General features: G+C 66.7%; 1 protein-coding gene across 1 annotated transcript; it reads right to left on the reverse strand.

Moving 5' to 3' along the window:
• Positions 1 to 649: 649 nt before the first annotated feature.
• On the reverse strand, positions 650 to 18,952 carry NKD2 (NKD inhibitor of WNT signaling pathway 2). Its single transcript, XM_069555783.1, has 10 exons — positions 18,751 to 18,952; positions 18,619 to 18,654; positions 18,237 to 18,334; positions 5,604 to 5,664; positions 5,057 to 5,184; positions 4,640 to 4,735; positions 3,914 to 4,061; positions 2,760 to 2,844; positions 2,262 to 2,389; positions 650 to 2,142 (listed from the first exon to the last, which is right to left on the reverse strand). The coding sequence occupies exons 1-10, from the start codon at positions 18,773 to 18,775 to the stop codon at positions 1,571 to 1,573; spliced, it is 1,377 nt and encodes a 458-aa protein (XP_069411884.1). The 5' UTR covers positions 18,776 to 18,952; the 3' UTR covers positions 650 to 1,570.
• Positions 18,953 to 19,499: the final 547 nt, after the last annotated feature.

Below are 19,499 nucleotides of genomic sequence, written 5' to 3' on the forward strand. Positions count from 1 at the left end.
CCGGCCCGGCCCGCTCCTCCCGAGACCCTGAAATGAAACCCCAGCTCCTCCCCGAGTGTGCAGGCCACAGCTCACGGACGACCAGCTCCTGGGGAACCCCAAGGGGTCTTTCAAGCAGCAGCAAACACAGGGTCTGGAGGGGGAGGCCCAGAGGCGCAGGGCGCCGCCTTCTCCAGACACTCTCATCCACTGAGAGCCAAAGCTGCTGCCTAACCTCGGTTCACATAGCCCCCCAGACGGCAGCCGAAGAGGCCCCTTAGCATGAACGCAATCTCAGGCTTAGGGGGTCTTCCCAAGATGAAGGTTTGATCAGGAAGATCCCCTGAGGAGCAAACAGCAACCCACTGGTAGCTACAGTCAACAGAGGTGCAGAGTCAGACACGATGAAGCAGCGGGGCAAGCGCGCGCGCGTGGCACAAACCCAGTTCCAGGCTTAGTTTTTTTTCTCGTCTGGGGAGCAGTGACGCAAGGCAAGAGTGGGCCGTACACATGGAACTGTGGCCTGCCTGCAGGTCACAGACACAGACACGCTGTGTCCCTGAAGAGCACGCCTGTCCCGGCCGAGCGGCCAGCTGTCCGCACCTGTGGCCACATGCGCTGGCAGAGGCGGACCGATTGACTCTACTGAAACTCACGTGAAAATGAGGTGTGACGTTACCAAATGCACGCATTTTTATTATGACGGGAAAACGCAATCACAGGTCGACCACCAAGCGGCTTCATCCGTAAAGACAGTGCCAAGGCAGCAGACACAAAACCAGCGGCACGGAGTCACAAGCAGCTCGCCTGGGGCTGAGCGGCGGCTGCGTCGGGCCTCGGGGGGGTCACAGGCCGAGGCTCCAGGGTGCTGGGCGCCCTGCTCCCTGCAGCCCTCTCCGGGCCTGCCAGCGGGAAGGGCGCTTTCCCGAAGCTGAAGCTGAAGCTGCGCGCGGCGCTCGATGGGGTACGTTCGGGTCCATGGAGGATGGGAGGCCGCCTCCGCCCAGCTGTCCACATGTATTCTCAGGGAACCCACACCTCCCCAGCCCCGCCGCGGCCTCTGCGTCCTCTCAGGGTGCTGGGGGCACCTCCACAGCCTACCTCCTCTCGGTCCCGGACGACTGAAGGGGAGCCGCCTCCCCCGTCTGCAGGCCACGCACACCCTGGAGCTGCGGGCAGCGGGGGCTCCCTGACCGCCCTCCCGGCTTCATGACGGACGAGCTGTAGGAGCTGCAAGGGCCCCGTCCACCCAGTCCCGGGCGACCAGGAGGCTCGCACCCCCGCGCGCCCCCTCCCAGTGAAGCCCCCCCCAGCGCTTGCTCTGTGGGGAAAACAACAGGCCGGGAGCGGCCGGCAGGTCCCTCCTGCCCTTGAGCCTCACGCTGGAATCACGACAGAAGCGGGTGCAGGCATCTCGAAGCGAACGCATGTTTAGGGACGACACAGAAAGCTCGGCTGGGGGACAGCGTGGCCTCGGGCTGCTGGCGAGGAGGGCAGCCGGGCCGGGGGCGCTGGGCCGCGTGGTGGAGCAGGGCAGCCGGGCCGGGGGCGCTGGGCCGCGTGGCGGAGCAGGGCAGCCGGGCCGGGGGCGCTAGGCCGCGTGGTGGTGGTGATGGTGGTGGTGATGGTGTTCGTGGTGGTGATGGTGTTCATGCCGCTGGACGGCCGGCCCCGCGAAGCCCTCGCCCAGCAGCGCGGGCGGCAGCTCCTGCTCCAGCGCCGCGGGCGGGCCCGGCACGGCCTTCAGCGGCGAGTGGCCCTCCCGCGCCCTCTGCCGGCACCGCCGGTGGCCGTAGGGCGGGGGCGGCGGCTGCGGGAGGGGGTGGGCCTCCAGGGGTGCCTGTGGCAGGGGGGCGGGTGGGTGGAAGCTGAAGGACCGCCCAGGCCTGGGCCCGCTGGGTACGCCAGGGGGCCGGCCCGAGCCCTGGGGGGACCTCAGGAACGGCCGCTCGGGGCCCTTCGGCCGGGGCGGCAGGTCCAGGGCCCGGGGCGGCAGGTCCAGGGCCCGGGGCAGCGGCTCAGCGGCCGGCAGGGCGCACTCGGCCAGCCCCGGGCAGCGGCGATGGTGGGCGGCGTGCACGTCTGACTCCTGTGAGCGGGACCAGCCCTGTGGGTGCGAGGCCCTGGCGGGGGGCTCCGGCCGGGCCTGCGTCGGGGGGGACCCTGCAGACACGGCAGCTGTGAGGACCTCCACGGGGCCGGCTCTGTCCCGCTGGGCCCGCTGCTGCCAGGACCCGCGACGCCCAGGCCTGCCGCCCAGGGCCCGGGCCCCTGGGACTCACCTGGCCCGAACCTGGACGCGTAGCTCTCGACTCCGGCCAGGTCCAGGTAGTGGTTCCTCCGCTCCGTGTTTTCGTCCACGCAGTAGGGCCCCCGCTCCAAGCAGGGCTGGGGGTCGGCGTTGGGCCTCCTGCAAGGAGCAGGAGAGGGACATAGCTCTGATCTCCGGTGCTCTGACCTGCGAGGTCAGGGACAAGCAGGGCCCACAGGGCCCCAGGACCTGGTGCCGCCGTTGTCCCCGGGAGCTGGTGAGGGCTCTGTGGCCGCTGCCCTCGAGGGGTGGCACCACGGGGCCCGGAAGCGAGCGGGCCCGTGAAGCCCTGCGGCCTCTCAGACGCCACTGGGCCTGCCCAGCTCCCGCCCGGGGGCCGGCCACCCACCCGATGGCAGGGAGTGCCCGAGGCCACCCCGAGGGGACAGCCCTTGAGGCCTGTGGGGAGCAGCGGTGTGGCCAGGGTGCTCCCGTCCGAGGGGAGCAGAGCCGGGGCCCAGGCCCTCACCGGACACGTGCAGACAGCCTCCTGTCGGCCACCCTGGGGTCCTCGCTGAGCTCCGCCTCCGCCCTGCAGCGACTGGGCTCGCGGTCTAAAAGGGGGGGACGCGGGCAGGCAGCCTTGACTCACCCGGCTCCCCGTTCCTCACTCTCTCTGCTCAGGTGCTCCCCGTTCCACTCTCTCTGCTCAGGTGCTCCCCGTTCCACTCTCTCTGCTCAGGTGCTCCCCGTTCCACTCTCTCTGCTCAGGTGCTCCCCGTTCCTCGCTCTCTCTGCTCAGGTGCTCCCCGTTCCTCACTCTCTCTGCTCAGGTGCTCCCCGTTCCTCACTCTCTCTGTTCAGGTGCTCCCCGTTCCTCACTCTCTGCTCAGGTGCTCCCCGTTCCACTCTCTCTGCTCAGGTGCTCCCCGTTCCTCACTCTCTCTGCTCAGGTGCTCCCCGTTCCTCACTCTCTCTGCTCAGGTGCTCCCCGTTCCTCACTCTCTCTGCTCAGGTGCTCCCCGTTCCTCACTCTCTGCTCAGGTGCTCACCAGCCCCTGCGTGCTCACTCACTCACTCACGCCTCCACTCACTCGAGCCTCAGTCCAGCTGCTCGCTCCTCGTCCACCCGCACGTCCAGTCACTCCCTTACTCGTCCGCCACTGCGCACTCGCCTCGCGCACTCGCGGCCACGCCTCGCGCACTCGCGGCCACGCCTCGCGCACTCGCGGCCACGCCTCGCGCACTCGCGGCCACGCCTCGCGCACTCGCGGCCACGCCTCGCGCACTCGCGGCCACGCCTCGCGCACTCGCGGCCACGCCTCGCGCACTCGCGGCCACGCCTCGCGCACTCGCGGCCACGCCTCGCGCACTCGCGGCCACGCCTCGCGCACTCGCGGCCACGCCTCGCGCACTCGTGCCCCTCCCCTCTTGCACGCGTTTGTTCTCCTTCGTGGAACCGTCTCCAGCCCTCGGCTCGCTCTCCGTGTTCAGGATGCCACGGAGCCCTCCGCCGTGAGGGGTCGCTGAGCGGAGGTCATAGTTAACACCCCCCGATCCCGCACAGTGAGTGGGCCCTCGGGGGGGTGGCAGCGTGGGGCGGGGGTGTGGGGACCACACGCAGGGCAAGGCCTCTGGGGCACCTGCGCAGGGAGCTGCCAGCCCGGGAGCCCAGGCCCTCACCCTGGGCGGCAGGGGGCCCGTCCTTCCTCTTGCTGGAGGGCTCGGGGCTGACGGTCAGCTTCACACGGAGGGTCTTGCTGCTGCGCGAGCAGTGGTGGACCGAGGCGTCAACGGCCTCACAGATGGTCTGCATCAGGCTGGACATGTCCTGGGGGGATGGCGGGCGGACGTCAGGGCACAGGAGGACTGGGGGCCAGCCCACACCGCCCACACCACCCACACCGCCTGCCGCCTGCCTCCCCACCCCTTTCCTCTGCACCTCGGAGGCACCGAGAGGCCTGAGCCTGCAGCCCTGACGGAGCCGCCATGCCTCTCTGAGCTTTTCAAGTTTAAACTGAGTCTGAGTTCAAAGGGCTTAGTGAGCAGACGAATGATCAGAGTCGCTTTTAACTCAGACACGCTGCCTCGGTCATCCTCCACGTCTGCTCCCTTCTGCGGGCCCCTTGCCTTCCTGGTCACAGAAGGCAGCAGAGCAGCATGCCGGGGCACCCCTGGGACCCGCAGTGCCCTGATGAGGGGCTGCTGGCCAGGGCAGAGACGGGCGTGCCGGGCTCCACCAGGGACGGCACAGACAGCGGCTGGGCACAGGGGGGCAGACGAGGCTCCAGCCGGCCCTGCCGGGTGACCTGGGTCCTGCCTTGTGGTGGCTCCCTCCCCGCAGCCTGAGCCCGGAAAACTCCCTGCCTCTCCTCCCGCCTGCGGGGCCCAGCCCTCCTTATCTGCCACCTCTCTGGTGGCCTTGCCGCTGTTGTCAAAGCCGTAGAGCGTGAAGGTCCACTCCTGGTGGCTGTCCTCCTCCACCGAGACGTCGCACTGGACCGCCTGTGGGGTGCGGGGGACGGGCACAGGGTCATCCCCGCCCACGCGCCAGGCCCCCAGCCCTGCCCCGTCCTCCGGGGACCGGTTCCTGCCCCTCCTGGCTGGGCAGGCAGACGGGACGGTCCGTGCATGGCCCAGCTTCTGGGTCATTCCTGCGGCTCTGGCACTGAAGCTCGGGAAAGTCCCGTGGGTTTCGTAGGGTCACAGCTGCACCTCTGGCCAGGCACCAGGGGATCCCTCCGCCCAGCAGGGCCTGCCGCCCCAGGAGCCACAGGGACCCCGCATTAGGGCACCCACAGGAGGGGGCTCGGGACAAAGACCTACGTCCACGTTCAGGCGCCGCTTGCCCAGCCCTCGGGCGCCCTCGCGGCTCGCCGCTCTCTCCCCATCGTCCAAGCAGAAGAGCTGTCCTGGCCCCTCGCGGGCCTCGGCCTTCTCAGGAGGCAGTACCACTGCAGGGGGTTGGGGGTGGGCCCAGCGTCCCGGCCCGGGGCAGGGGTGGGTGGGCCCAGTGTCCCGGCCCGGGGCAGGGGTGGGTGGGCCCAGCGTCTCCAGGGGCAGGTGGTGGGGGCAGGCCCAGTGTCCCCAGGGGCGGGGGGGGGTGGGTAGGACCCCCCCCCCGGTGGGAACCCCCCCCCAGGGGAGTCTGAGCAGAGTCCGGGCACAGGGCATCAGGCGGCCTGGGAGGGAGGCCAGGGCGGCCCTCGGGATGACCCCAGCCTGGGGCGGCCCCCTGTCCTGCCTGCCTGGTGCGGCAGCTTCAAGCCCGGGCTGGCCGGGGTCTGCGGGGTAAGTGGAGGGGTGCGGGGTGAGAGTGGTTCCGGGTGTCCAGGGCAGGGGGCGCTAGTGAGGGCTGGGGAGTGGGACTCACCCTCGAGGGGACACTGGTCGTCGTGGAAAGGCCCTTCCCTGGGGTCCTCGCCCAGCAGCTCCTGCAGGGAGAAGGGACAGCGCAGACTGTGGACGTCCACCCGGGCTCGTTGGCGGGCACCGGACCAGCCTCCTGGGCGCCACGCTCCTGGTGCAGGAGCACCAGCCTCTCCACGCGCACTCAGCCTCAGGTTCTGAACATGACAGGCGCCCACCCTGGGCTGGCTGGCTCCATCAGAACCGCCTCCAGGGCGAGACGCAGGGCCCAGGTCGGGCCATTGCTTCTCAGTGGAGCTTGCATCCCCCACCGAGGACACGGCCTTCACCGGAGGGCACGAGGCAGCAGGAACCCCGGCTTCTGCTGAGCAAAGCTGGCACAGACCAGAAGCCGGGCCGTGAACGGGCGAGCTCACTGGCCGGCACACGGCACCTCCCGCCCCAGCTGGACAAGAGCCAGGGAGCGCCCCCGCGTGGCCCAGGAACCGGGGGCCGGGGCTGCAGGGGCCGCCTTCTTCAGGGTGCTGGGCCGAGGGCGCAGACAGAAGACGCCCCCTACACCCAGCCCTGGCCCCCACGGCCGATCCCGAGGCCAGTTACGAGAAAACAGGACCAACCTTCCGCAGAGCTGGGAAACCACAGAACTGAGTCCCTGGGGCCAGCAGAGCCAACCCCAGGGTCAGAACAGACGCGGGGCGAGCGGGGCTGGGCCCAGGGTGGAGGGGGCCCTGCCCATCTGTCTCCTGGGCCCCCAGGCATCCCCAGCATCCTCCTCTCAGAGGCCCTGGCCCTAACCGCCCAGCCCCGTCACGCCACTTCGAAGCAGATGACTTTCACAGTTTCCTCGAGAGGCCAGGCGGGTGGTGTGTCCGAGCTCGCTTTAATAGGAAACAAAACACCAGGTTACGGAGACACCACTGCCTCTGCCATGCAGCCCGCCACCAAGGGACACACCTGCCGGCCCAGCTCGGAGGGCCCCGAGGTCTCCCCGCACTCCAGCACAAGGGCCCTCCAGCCAAGCGGAGTCCAGCCTGCGCACTCTGCCCCGTGGACACCGAGATAAATTCCAATCATAAGACCCTGGCTTTCAGTTGAATTTTTTCCATAAGAACAAAGCGAGCTGCGAAGCAGAGGTTCCGGGTGTCTGCAGGGAGCAGGCGCAGTGCCTGGCCAGAGGCAGATCAGCTGGCCCCAGGGACTGCGTCACAGGGGGCAGCCGGAGCCAGCCGGCGTCCAGTGGGGCTGTGGGCCCTGCGGTCCCTGCCACGCGCTGCGGGGCCAGAACACGGACGAACGGGCCCAGGGGCTCAGGCACCGGCAGGACGTGCCTGGTGAGGACTCTGCCGCACAGCTTGGATGGCCCACTTTCACCACATCCCCCCGCCAGGGGCCTGGCCAGCCTCCCCATTGGGCTGGTGGTCAGAGGCTCAGATCCTGTGTGGTTCCTGACGACCCCACCCGGAGCACAGCCCCCTGTATTCACCTCCTTAAATTACAGAGGCAAGACGAGCTGCAGGAGGCACCTCCCTGGGGTCTAAGGATCTGAGACCAGACTGCGCACAGCCTTTCTTTAAAAGAGCCAGTCTCGGTGGGGAAACGTCCGAGGCCCCGAAACCCGCCTCTGGGGACCTGCTGGAGCCCCAGGGCTGGCAGGGAGGCTGGCCCTGAGGACTCGGCCCCCAGAGCCACGGGGTGGGGGACCTGAGAATCTCCTCACTGTTCGCCTGGCTCGGCCGAGCATGCAAAGGAAGAGCAAAGCCCACCCGTGGCCTCTACACATGAGCTTAAAAAGGTCGAAAGTTCAATAATTCCATCTTTTTGCTTTAAAATAATCTGAGCACTTACTTTTGGTAGGCAGTGCTGGTTACAGACGAGATACAGACGTGCTTAGGGCTGGGGAGGGGTCAGGACAGTGTCTGCGTGAGCCTTGGTGGGACCCTGAGATGCTCCCAACGCTACAATCGCAAATACACCAAGGACAAAACCAAGCAGCCTCTGATCAGCAAGGGACATGCCTGTCTCCCCAGACGGTGCCCGCCTTCCCTAACGGGGCTGGGGGCTCAGGACACTCGGAACGTTCCTCCACGCACACCCCGACGGAAGGACAGGCCGGTTTAAGATCCAAGGGGTCACTAGCAGTCTCTGTGACGCGGAGCCATCAGACAAGGGGGCGAGGAGGCTTGCGGGAAGCGCTGCCACGCTCGGCCCTGTGTCTGGTGACTTCCGTCCCACCCATCCTGGTCGCACAGATGCCCTTTCACCTGTGCTGCTGCTGCTGCTGCTGCAACAGGGCCAAGAACTCGGACGGCAACGCAGGACACGCAGCGCCAGGCTGCTGGCCAGACGCGCGGCCGCCCCGCTGGCGACCTCCTCCGTGGCTGGAAGACCCAGGCCTTCCAGAAAGACTGGGGGCGAACAGATGACGTCCCCACGCACGCACGGGCACTGCCCGGGCCCCACCCCTCCTGGGAGGCCCACCTGTGCTGGCCTCTGTCCCCAGGCCGAGCCCCCAGCTACAGACGCTCCCCAGCAGCAAACTCCCACCTCATGCCCTCCCCCGATGCTCAAGGGAGAGCATCTCCGCCTACAAACCCTTCAGCCCCGCCTTCCCGCCCCCCTATCCTGGACGGTCCTTGGCACCAACCACCTCCGACTCTGCTGAGGGACACGGCTCCGTCCCCATGGCACCCGGGGCTCCTCTGCCCACCAGCAGGGGCTGTGGGTGACCCAGTCTGCCACCCAGCCTGCTCAGACCCGGGCCTGGCCTTCTGACAACCCTGGGGGCCCGCAGCGGGGGGAGATAGTGCGCCCCCTCCTCCGGCGTCCAAGGGGCCCGCCTTCAGCCTGGTGCTCTGGGCTGCCAGAGACGGGCCGAGGCCCTCGTGCTGGACGCTTTCTCCTCCAGGTCGTCCCTCTCCGTCACTGTCAAGCGGCCTCTGCCTTCGCTGCAGGGTCCTGCTGCCCCGTCCCAGCCTCTTAGGCTGAGGGGACTCTCGGGGAGCCCAGCATCGCCTCCCCGGGCACGAATGCCCTGAACCCCAGACACCAGAGGACGTCCGCCCCATGAGGCAAGGTGCAGCCCCGAGCTCTCGGTCCCTCCCAGGTCCCGCTGCAAGGCCGGGGGCGGCCCACCTGCCCAGGTGGGGGCGATGGGCACGGAGGTGTCAGGGGAGTTCACGGAAAAGCTCAGACCCCCGCCTCCCCTGAGAAGCCAGGAGGCCCAGCCACACTTTCCCTCAGCCAGGGTCCCCTTCCGCCCACCGGAGCTGGGGACGCTGGGCCGTCCACCCCGCAGGCGGGCCAGGGGGTACACACAGCCTGGTCGAGGGGCAGGACACGCGCCCGTCGGAGGCCACGGGGCGTGGGGTGGCCAGCTGCGTGGGAAGGAGGGCGCGCCAGTGGCGCCGCCGACCACCCCCTGAGCTCATCCACTTTTCTAGTGCCCAGGCTCACAGGTTCCTTCAGGACCCGGTGCCTCTGCGACCTCAGGAAACGCTCCTGGGCTTCGAGGGCGGCCAGGTCCCTAGGAAGCCCCACTCTTGCTGGGGTAGAGGCCCTCCGGCTCTAGAGCCCCTGAAAGATCCCCGAGGGAGAGTGCATCCATGAGGTGGCGGAGCACGTGGGAAGACGGCCTTTACAAACCCGCTTCACCGTCGCCCCGATAAAGAGCCTGCCCAGAAAAACCACCCAGGGCCCCGGTGTGCAGCGCGTCTGTGGCAAGCCTGGGGGGAGCCCTCATATTTCGACCACCCCCCCCACAATGCTGCCGGGACTCAAGGCCCCTCCCAACGCTGTTCACAGACCCAGGCTGGTTCCCGCTCCGTCCCTGGGGTCTCAGCGCGTGGATATGGGGATCTGGGCTTCAACAGACAGGAGCTCCCCCAGGACCCCAGGGCCTGAGGGACAGTGCGTCTGAGTCCCAGGGCCGTAACAAGTGGTCCCCAGCCAGGCAGCTCACAACCTGAAGACGTGCCGCCTCCCAGTTCTGAGGCCAGAGTCAGGACTCACGGCATGGAGGGGAGCCCCCAGGCTCCAGGGGCAGGGACCCTTCCTGCCTCTCCAGCTCTGGGGGCCCTGGGCTCATGTCTGCGTCCCCAGCCTCCGCTGTGTGGCTGCTCGGCCTCTGCGTATGCATCTCCTGTCCGAGGTCGGACCCGTGCCCGCCCTTCTTACAAAGACGGGAGGCGGCAGTCAGGGCCTCAGGACCACCCCTTGCCTTGAGGCCCTTCACTCAGCTGCATCTGCAGAGACCCCTTCCCAGCAAGATCACACTTGCGGGCTCGGGGACGGGGAGCCGCCCCACACGTCCGGGAGCCACCAGCCAGTCGAGAGTCTGGACCGGCCGCTGACCACTGCCTCCACCCTTTTCCAACAGCACGCGGACATGGTGCGGCCACCCCCCAGGAGGACAGGGTGCAGTGATCCCCCAAGACGGGGTGCGGTGAACCCCGGAGGACGGGGTGCTGCAAACCCCCACGAGGACGGGGTGTGGTCACCACCCGTGCACACGCTCACGGGGCGCCGTCCCCCTCAGATGGGGACAGACAGGAAGTACACCGGCCAGAAACCCAGCGGAAGCCAGGCCCCTCCTCTGGCCTGAGCAAGGAGAGACCGCGGCACAGTCACGGCGGGGACGCAAGGACAAACCTGCCCCCAGGGCAAGCCTTCCAGACTCGGGGCCCCCGGAGGACAGGCTCAGCCTCCTGTGACGGATCCGAGGACGGGCAGCCAGGACCAGAGCCCCGAGGGTCCCTAGCGGAGAGCCCGGCTGCCCGCAACCCCCAGGAACTGCCCAAGCCCCTCCGCTGCCCTCAGAAGGGCCCCGTTCCGTCACAAATACAGGCGGTCCAGAGTCTGCAGTCCCCTTATGGCTCAGGAGCTCTGGGTCCTGGAGATACTGGCCCCGAGGAACCTAAGGTCAAGGGTGCTTCCAGGCCTGGGCGGGGCAGATTCCTGAGTCCCGAGGTGAGCTGTCTACAGGGGGGCAGGAGGGGCCCAGTGTGGCTGGCAGTCCAGGCAGAGGGGAGAGAGGGAAGACGGGCAGAGGGGGCTGGGGGACAGGAGGGGCAGAATGTATCCGGTAAAGAAGCTACCTGCCAATGCAGGAAACGCAAGAGGTGCGAATTTGGTCCCTGGGTCAGGAAGATTCCCTGGAGGAGGGCACGGCAACCCCCTCCAGAATTCCTGCCTGGAGAATCCAGGGACAGAGGAGCCTGACAGGCTGCGGTCCACAGGCTCTCAGAGTTGGACACAACTGAGCGACTTAGCAGCAGTATCACACGCCCATTTGCCCTGGTCTATGGGGATTTCCTTCTTGGCAACCACACACAAAAAAGACCCTGACCCCAGAGAGGTCCCCAAGGACCCACTCGTGAAGCTTGTTGGAGAAGGGCTCCACATGTGCGGCAGGGGGGCCTGAAAACACACACCACGGGAGCTCAGCCCACAGCCCGTGGCTGTTGACAAGTTATGTGGTGGGGTTACCAAGGTCACCCGCGGGGAAATAACTGCACCCTAAGATGTGCGCAGAGCCAGTGAGAAACTGCAGTGTGAACAGAAGAGTCGGTCGCTCAGTCGTGTCCAACTCATTGCAACCCCGTGGACTGCAGCCCGCCAGGCTCCTCTGTCCATGGGATTCTCCAGGCAGGAATAGTGGAGGGGGTAGCCAGGCCCTCCTCCAGGGGATCTTCCCGACCCAGGGACCAAAGTCAGGTCTCCTGCACAGCAGGCGGATTCTTTACCGTCTGAGCCACAGGGGAAGCCCTATATGCCCTATATACAAGCACACACACGCACACAGACATGTGCGCACACACACACGCATGTTCACGCATGTATGTACACGCGCGCGCACGAATGCACACAGGTACATACATGTGTGTGAACATACAATGTATTCGCAACATACGCATGCACGCACATGTGTGCACAGATGCATATGCACGCGTGTGGACCTATAATCTTCTGCATGTGCACACAGGAACACGAGCTTGAGCAGACGCCAGGAGATCGTGAAGGACAGGGGAGCCTGGCAGGATACAGTCCATGGGGCCACAAAGAGTCAGGCGCGACTGAGCAGCTGAACAGTGATGCGCACACACACACACACTCGTGTACACTCACACGCATATGCACAAAAATGCACGCATATGCACACATACGTGTGCCAGAACACGCACACACATGCATGAACACAACAGATGCACATACATTTACACACGCGCGCACACCCGCACACGTGCACACACCCGTGCACGAACACACATGCACACACACGTGAGCACACATACCTATATGCACCATCAAACGCATGCACGCACATATGCATGCACACACGTGTGTGAGCTCATGCACACCCACATATACATGGATGCACACGGTCTCTACCACAGAGAATCAAGACGTGCCCGTAACATACGCCAAAACCTTCAGTGGTTTCAATTCTCAGCATCCTGGAACTTTGTAAAAAAAAAAAGGGGGAGATGCCGGGAGCCAGCGTGAGGAACTCCGCCCATGGCAGAGGTCATGAGGAAGGAGGCTTTGGCATACGCAAAGGTGGGATCGAGCCTCAGGAAACCCCCTGCTCCTGGCAGTTTTTCATTTAACACAAAATCATTCTGCAACAAATCTGCAGACTTCGTTTTCTCTCCGTCGTGTCCACTACTGGCTCAGTCTTCAGAACCAACAAGGAGGAGCTTCACAGAGGAAGGAAGATCCCCGGGATCCGCCTCCCGGTGCCTGCCCCCTCCTTCCCCTCTGAGCCCCCCGGCCACTGAGGTCACAGCGCATACAGAGTGTTGACAAGACGCCCGTGCCCGTGTGGGAGCCATCATGCCCGCCAGCGCACTTGGGCAGAAGAGGTTTCCTGCTGCTGGGTCTGAAATGCAGACCCAGGTTCACCTTCCTCCACCTGGGCTCCTCCTTTGGAAAAACCACTGGACTTTCATTCCCTTCCATCCGTACTAAAGCCTCGTGTTTCCCATTTCAAAAGAAGGTGAGTTCCAAAGTAGAGAAGAACCCCGCACCTTTTCAGCTTTGTGTTTTTAACTGAGAAGGCCCCACATGTTCACACGTGACGCCAGTGTCCCCAGCAGAGGCAAGCATGCTGGAGATGCTAAAGGCTTACACTTGATCGCAGCCCAAGACCTTGAGGGCTGAGCTGCTCTGAGAAGCGATGTGGGCTTCCCTACCTCTGGACGCACCAGCACACCCTCAGGTGGAAACACCTGCAGGGAGGCAACACCCGCCGGCTCTGTGGCTGCGTCCAGACCCCTAGGGCCAGAGCGGAGACCGGCGCCCCCTCCCTGGTTTCACAAACAGGAACCAAAATTGACTCAAGAGCAATTCATCTGCGAGGCCACTGTGGAAGATAAAGAGAGCCCTGAGCAGACTTGCGCTTGCCTCGCTGAAACCTTCCAGCCTCCTTTCCCCGCTCCTCCCACTCGCCCCCACCTCCCACAACCAACTCATTCTCTGCAACGGGGAGCTTGTTTTATAAACATATTTACGTATTTCTAGTCCTCATAGGTGAGAGGTCACATAGCATTTGTTTTTCTCTGCCTGACTTACTTCACTTAGCACCATGACCTCAAGGTCCATCCGTGTTTGGGGCAAGATTTTTTCTTTGTGGCTGAGAAACATTCCATTGCACGTACACACGGCATCTTCTTCATCCATTCATCCACCATCAAAGGACATTTGAGTCGCTTCTGTGTCTCGTTGTTGCTCAGTTGCTCAGTCGTGTCTGACTCTTTGCGACCCCAAGGACTGCAGCACGCCAGGCTTCCCTGTCCTTCACCATCTCCCGGAGCTTGCTGAAACTCATGTCCATCGAGTCAGTGAAGCCATCCAACCGTCTCATCCTCTGTCGTCCCCTTCTCCTCCTGCCCGCACTCTTTCCCAGCATCAGGGTCTTTCCCAAGGAGTCAGCTCTTCGCATCGGGTGGCCAAAGTCTTGGAGCTTCAGCCTCAGCCTCTGCCGAGGCCACTGTGAACGGCGCTGCAGGGAGTGCGGGGCCACACGTCACCTCCTGGAGCTGGTTTTGCTTTCTCCAGATACGTGCCCAGGAGGGAGCCTGCTGGGTCACCTGGCACTTCTGCTGCAACTTCTGAGGCGTCTGCACAGTGTTCTGCACGGCGGCTGCACCGTCTTGCATCCCCACCAGCAGTGGAGGGGGCTCCCTTCTCGCCACACCCTCCCCAGCGTTTGTCGCTCGTGTTCTTCTGGTGGCAGCAGTCCCGATGGGGGAGGTGACGCCTCGCTGCAGTCCTGATGACTAGGATGCCCAGCACCTTTCCACAGACCTGCTGACCTCGCGCGTTTATTCTTCGGAAAACGTCTGTTACATGATGACCTCATCTCAGAAGCGGCCCTTGGCCCGGGGCAGCCGCATGGTCTGGGAGCAGCAGACGAACCCCCCGTGCAGGAGGCCTGCTCTCGCCTCCCACCCTCCTCCAGGTTTCCCCTTGGACCCTCAGCGCAGCTCCGGGGGTCCCTCCGTTCCAGCACCCAGACAGCGCGCACGGTCCTTCCCCGGGACGAGCCGCAGGAAGAGGGCCTGGGGACCCCTCATGGCAGCCAGCAGGAACGTAGCACCTCGGTGCCCTCCTGGGGGAGGACCCCTGGCAGGAGGGTGGAGTTGACTGCAGGCCCTGCACCGGGTCCCAGCCGGGGCCTCCCTCTGGGCGGCACTGGGCCTGAGGCTGAGGGCACCGACCTGCCCACCCCGGGGGTAAGGGGGCCGCAGGGTCCCAGAAGCCACCGACGCAAGGCTGCAACCACCCACAGAGCTCCCGAAGGAACCGGAACTAGGCCTCGGGCTGGGGAACATGCCAGGAGATAACCGTGGGTGCCACGCTCGGTTTTAAAACAGCGTAAATCACTTCAGACAAACCAAGGGAAGGAAAGGAAGGGCCCCAGCTCCGTCCTCCAAAGCTGGGAAGACACAGGCTGGGAGGCCTCAGCTGCATGCACTGTGGTCCCCCTGCGGAGCTGTCTCCCTCTATGACACCCGCCACCCCGTGACACCCACCGCCCAGTGACAGCCCACCTTCCCCGTGACAGCCCGCCTTTCCCGTGGCAACCCACCTTCCCCATGACGCCTGCCACCCCGTGACACCCACCTGCCCCGTGACCGCCCACCTTCCCTGTGACGCCCGCCGCCCTGTGACACCCCCTGCCCGCCCTCAGGAGGGCCCCGTCAGCCTCTGGCCACCCCACAGCCAACGTGGTCCCCTGGAGCGGCCCTGCAGCCAAGGCGGGGGCCCCGGCTACAGCCTGGCTGTGTCCACGCCCCAGAGTCCTGGCCGCACCACAAGAGGGTTCCTCAGCACAAAAGAGACGGGCACACACGCTGCCCTGGCGCCATCTACGGAAGCCTGGGTGCGGCGGGTACTGCATGTTGGTATCTGGCCTTTCCGGGCGCCCTCAGGCCCTCCTGGGTGTCCAGCGCCATTGGCCACAGGCCCGTAGGTGACCCCCAGTCCTGCACCGCCCCTCCGGTCCCGAGGGGATCCCGGTGGGCGTGTCACCAGGACGCCCACCTGCAGGCAGCCCCTTCACGGTTTCCAGGTGAGAACCAGGCAAACACTAGGCACTCGCTCCGGACACGCCCATCCACAGCAGCCCCCGCCCAGGGTGCTCGGGCCACCTCCCTGCCCCCAGCCCCTCCAGGCATTTCCGACAAAGCGGCCTCACGGTTCCGGGGCCCCAGAGGGGTGGTTCGTCAGATGAGGGTTAGTTGGGACCACCAGCTCATCCTTAGGTTGAGTGGGGTCCCAGGGGGCCATCTGCAACTCTGGAAGCCTAGGTGGGGAGAGGAACACGGACGCTGCCCGACCTCGGGGGGTTCCCGATTCCCTAATCTGCAGGGTCTGGGCCCCCAGGGCTAGGATTGGTGCCTTCAAACCCTGAGGAGTCCCCAGGGCTGCGTGCACCTGTGCTGGCCTTGCACAGGGCCAGGCCACGTCTGAAAGCAGACACCAGGCCCTGGGTGCCCAGGGGGCCCAAGAGGAAACCGAACATGCCCGCTGGGGCTGGTGTGGTGCCCAGACGCCCACACACGCCTGCTGGGAACCCACAGGTCATGTGTGTGCTGGGGGGGCAGCAAGGTTCCCACAGAGCCCTCCGACCCCGCCAGCCCCCCGTGACCTCAGCCCCCGCCGCCCCGCCTGTGGTAACAGCATCACCAAATGCTGCATCGTGACCTCGTGAGGCACCTGCAGACTCGGCCGCCCCTCCCGGGACCCTCGGTGCCACCCCTGCCAGCACCCCACGGCCGCCCCGGCCCTCTGGGACACGCGGCCCTGAAGCAACGCAGAGCGCTTCTCAGACTCGCAGGGAGGACCCTTCTAGCTCGTGAAGCAAGTGTCCACCTGCCGGGAAACTAATGTTCACCAGACATTCTGGGCGTGCGCAAGGGGAGCACCAGGAGCCAGCCGGGCTCACTAACTCGCGGGCAGAGTCAGCCTCGCTCCCTTTTTCTCGTGTGTGGTGGGAGCGGCTGGGTTAGGTGGGGGGATGTGCACCCAATTTGCACAAGGTCACTGGCCACGGTTCTTGTGGCCACACGGCGACCGGCACTAACCCACAAGGAAGCACACACTGGCCTTGAGAACGGGGACGTGTCCCCACGCCGGCCCCAGTCGGAGGTCCTGGGGGCACAGCACGGTCAGGCAGGCCATCCTCGGAGCCTCCCCTGGGAGGCAGGGACGAAGCTGGGGCTGGAGACGGGACAGAGGGAGAGCCGACACCCCAGGGTCCCCCGACCGACAGGCTCTGGGGAGAGCCAGGGCGGGGTGCTCAGAGGGGGCAGCAGCATGGCAGCAAGACGCCTGAGCTCCCGGGCCGGGGTCCACCCTCCAGGGCAGAGGCTCTCAGCCCACGGCCAAACAAGGAAAGGACGGAAGGAGACAGGGAACAGTGACCTGTGCTAGACACAAGGGGCGTCCGTTGCTCTGAGGTTCCACTCTCCTGCACCGCAGATTCAGCCCGGCCGGCTGCCGCAGCGCACCGCAAGCCAGGACCCGGTGAGCAGGAGGAACTCACCACACAGTCCTGGAGGCCGGACCGAGACCGAGGCGCCTGGACGTCCGAGACCAAAGCCCCAGCCACCTCGGCATCTGGTGAGGGCCCCTTCCTGGTGCGTAGACGGTGCCCGCTGCCTGTGACCCCGCGTGGTAGACGGGGCACCGAGCGCCCTGGGGCTCACATGGGCACTGATCCATCGTGAGGGCTCAGCCCCTAGGCCCTAACCACCTCCCAAAGGTATCACATGGAGGGAGGCGAGGCTGAATTTCGGGGTGACGCCAACATTCAGACCACAGCAAAGAACAAAACAACAAGGGGACTACCCGAGTCACACGCCACGCCGCTCCTTCAAACACGTCCCAGGAGCGTGGGATCCGTGGGCCTCAGAGGCCAGCACAGTGGGCTCTACCACCTCACGGCCACGCAGCAGGAGCACCGTTTCCGATCTCCGTAAATAACACGCACGGGCTACGTGTCAGGACCTGCTGTGTGGTCAACACCCTGAGCTGACGGAGGCTCGTCCACCTGTTTCAAGGCCTGAGGTGCCCATGCCTGGGAAAAAGCCCCCAGGTGGACGGCCACCAGGAAGAGGAGGGGTAAGCCCGGGACCACTCTGCGTCCCCTGCCAGCATCTGACTCCTCACGCCCAGGAGGACCAAGCAGGCAGGAGACAGCACCCCGTCACCAACACTCACCTCCCCAGGCAGACACGATCGGCCCACAGGAGGGGCGGCCCCGCCCTGGCCCCTGGCCCCGAGGAGCACACAGCCTCCAGCCGCACTGTGACATGCCCAGCAGATCCTCTAACGGGATTCCTGCCTTTACAGGTGTGGGATTCAAACCTGACTCCCAAAAAGCAGTCCTGACTCAAGTGGACCTGATCTGAGGACATGTCTTGCCCCTCACAAGCATTTACAAACACCTTCCGAGCATTTCATTTGCCAGCTGGCCAGAGAGTGTCCTTCCAAACGGGAGCTGCCGTGCCTCTGAGCGGGCGTGCTCTGTCGCAGTGGACTCCTGGGGCCGCTGGGGAGCGAGCGGTGGGCGAGGAGGGGTCTCAGCCGTCTGGCCCGGCCATCTACCCAAACCCAGTGCACACTGGTGCCCGGAGCCACCCACCCTGGCAGACGGGCAGGGTCTGGTTCACCCAAGGCCCCTCTGGCGCCCCAGGCCTGGATGGACACCCTCCACGCCCACTCACAGGGGCGCCGGTCCCAAGTGGGGGTCTTGATGCTGACAGCAACTTCAGTCTGGGGGGCCCCGCTATGCCTCCGAAGCCTGGCTTTCCCGTGAGCCCAGCGACCCCCGACACAGCAGAGGGGCAGCGTGGTGGTTTTTAACTCGCCACCATGGCTGTGCAGCGCATGGATCCTAGAGAAAGTCGAGCCCCAGCCCCGCACCCAGCTCCCGCCTGGGATACGCAGGCCCTGCGGCCACAGGTCCCCGCCCAGGAGCGGGAGGGGCTCCCTAGGCCCCGCCGCAGTCCGTGTGCCGGCCATCTGCGCCGCCGCCTTCTTTGTCCCCGGACCCCGGGTCCCGGTCAGGGGCTCAGCTCCGGTGCTCGCGGCCTAAGGAGCCCGCCGAGCCCGCCAGGCCCACCACGCCTACCTGCTTGTCCCTGGCGCCGTGCTCCGCGCAGCCCCGCCGCCCCACCTCCTCTGCGCCTCTGCGGCCGCCCGTGTACGCAGACACCACGACACTGTCCCCTGCGGGCCCGCGGGCGGACGCGGGGGAACGCGGCACCGAGGAGAGAAGGAGACGCGCGTGAGCCCGCGGGCGCTGCGCCTGGCGGTGCCCGCCGCGCTGCGCGCCCGCCCCTCTCGGCGCGGCCAGGGGCGCGGGGCTCAGGCCCAGGGCCGGCACCGGGGGCCGGGGCGCGGGCGGGGGGCCCGCGCGCTCCCGGGGGCGCCGCGCCGCGGCCCCTGCCGCCGCCCGAGGCCTCGGGGGGCAGCCCGCACGCCGCGCCCCGGCCGCGGCCCCGCGCGCTCACCTTCCGGGCTCTCTCTCCGCTTGAAGGCTGCGGCGGCTGCGGCGCGGCCGGAGGGCGCGCGGGGAGGGAAGGGGCAGTGAGTGGCCGGCGCCCGCCCGCGCCCGCCCGCCCGCCCGCCGGCCCGCGCCTCACCGTGCCTGGACTGGGTTTTCCCCATGTCGCCCCCCGCCCGCCCGCCCGCGCTCCCCGCGCCGCGCCCGGGCGCCGGGCCGGGATCCGCTGCGGGGCCAGGCGTCCGCGGGGGCCGCGGAGACCCGACGCGCGGGGCCGGGGCGGCCGCGGGGCGCGGGCGGGCGGGCGGGCGGGCGGGCGCGGCGGCGGCGGCGGCCCGGCTCCCTCTGAGCGCGCGCGCCCGCGCCCCCGGCTTTAACCGCGGCCCCCGCAGCGCCCCCCGCGGCCGCCGCCCGCAGCGCACGGGCCCGGCCTCCAGCCCGCCTCCTGCGGGGGTGCGAGCCAAGCCCTGCGCGCGGGGCCCCGCGACAGGACCCCGCACGGGAGGTCTCCGCGGGAGTCGGGGGCTGCGGCGGGCGCTGTGTGGACAGCTCCCAGCCCCACCCTCTCACGGCGTGTCCTGGCACCCCCAATCCGAGAGGCACCCCAGCGCCCCTGCCCCTTGCGGGAGGGGACCTTAGAGGGCACGCGCCCGGCTGCCGGTGGAGCTGGTCTCGGGGAGAGGGTGGGGGCGGGGACGTCAAGAGGCCCGTGGGTGGGGGCGTCCTTTGGAAGGACAGGAGGTGGGGACCGGGCCTCTGGGAAAAGCCAACTGCGGTCCCGGCCCAACTGCTGGGGACCCGCCGGACTCTTTCTACCTCGTGGTATTCAAGGAAGGCAAGGACCCGGGTGGCCAGGGCTGGCCTTCTGGGCAGTGAGGGGTGTCGGCG

Source organism: Ovis canadensis, chromosome 16 (assembly GCF_042477335.2).
Source record: "Ovis canadensis isolate MfBH-ARS-UI-01 breed Bighorn chromosome 16, ARS-UI_OviCan_v2, whole genome shotgun sequence".
Lineage (NCBI taxonomy): Eukaryota > Metazoa > Chordata > Mammalia > Artiodactyla > Bovidae > Ovis > Ovis canadensis.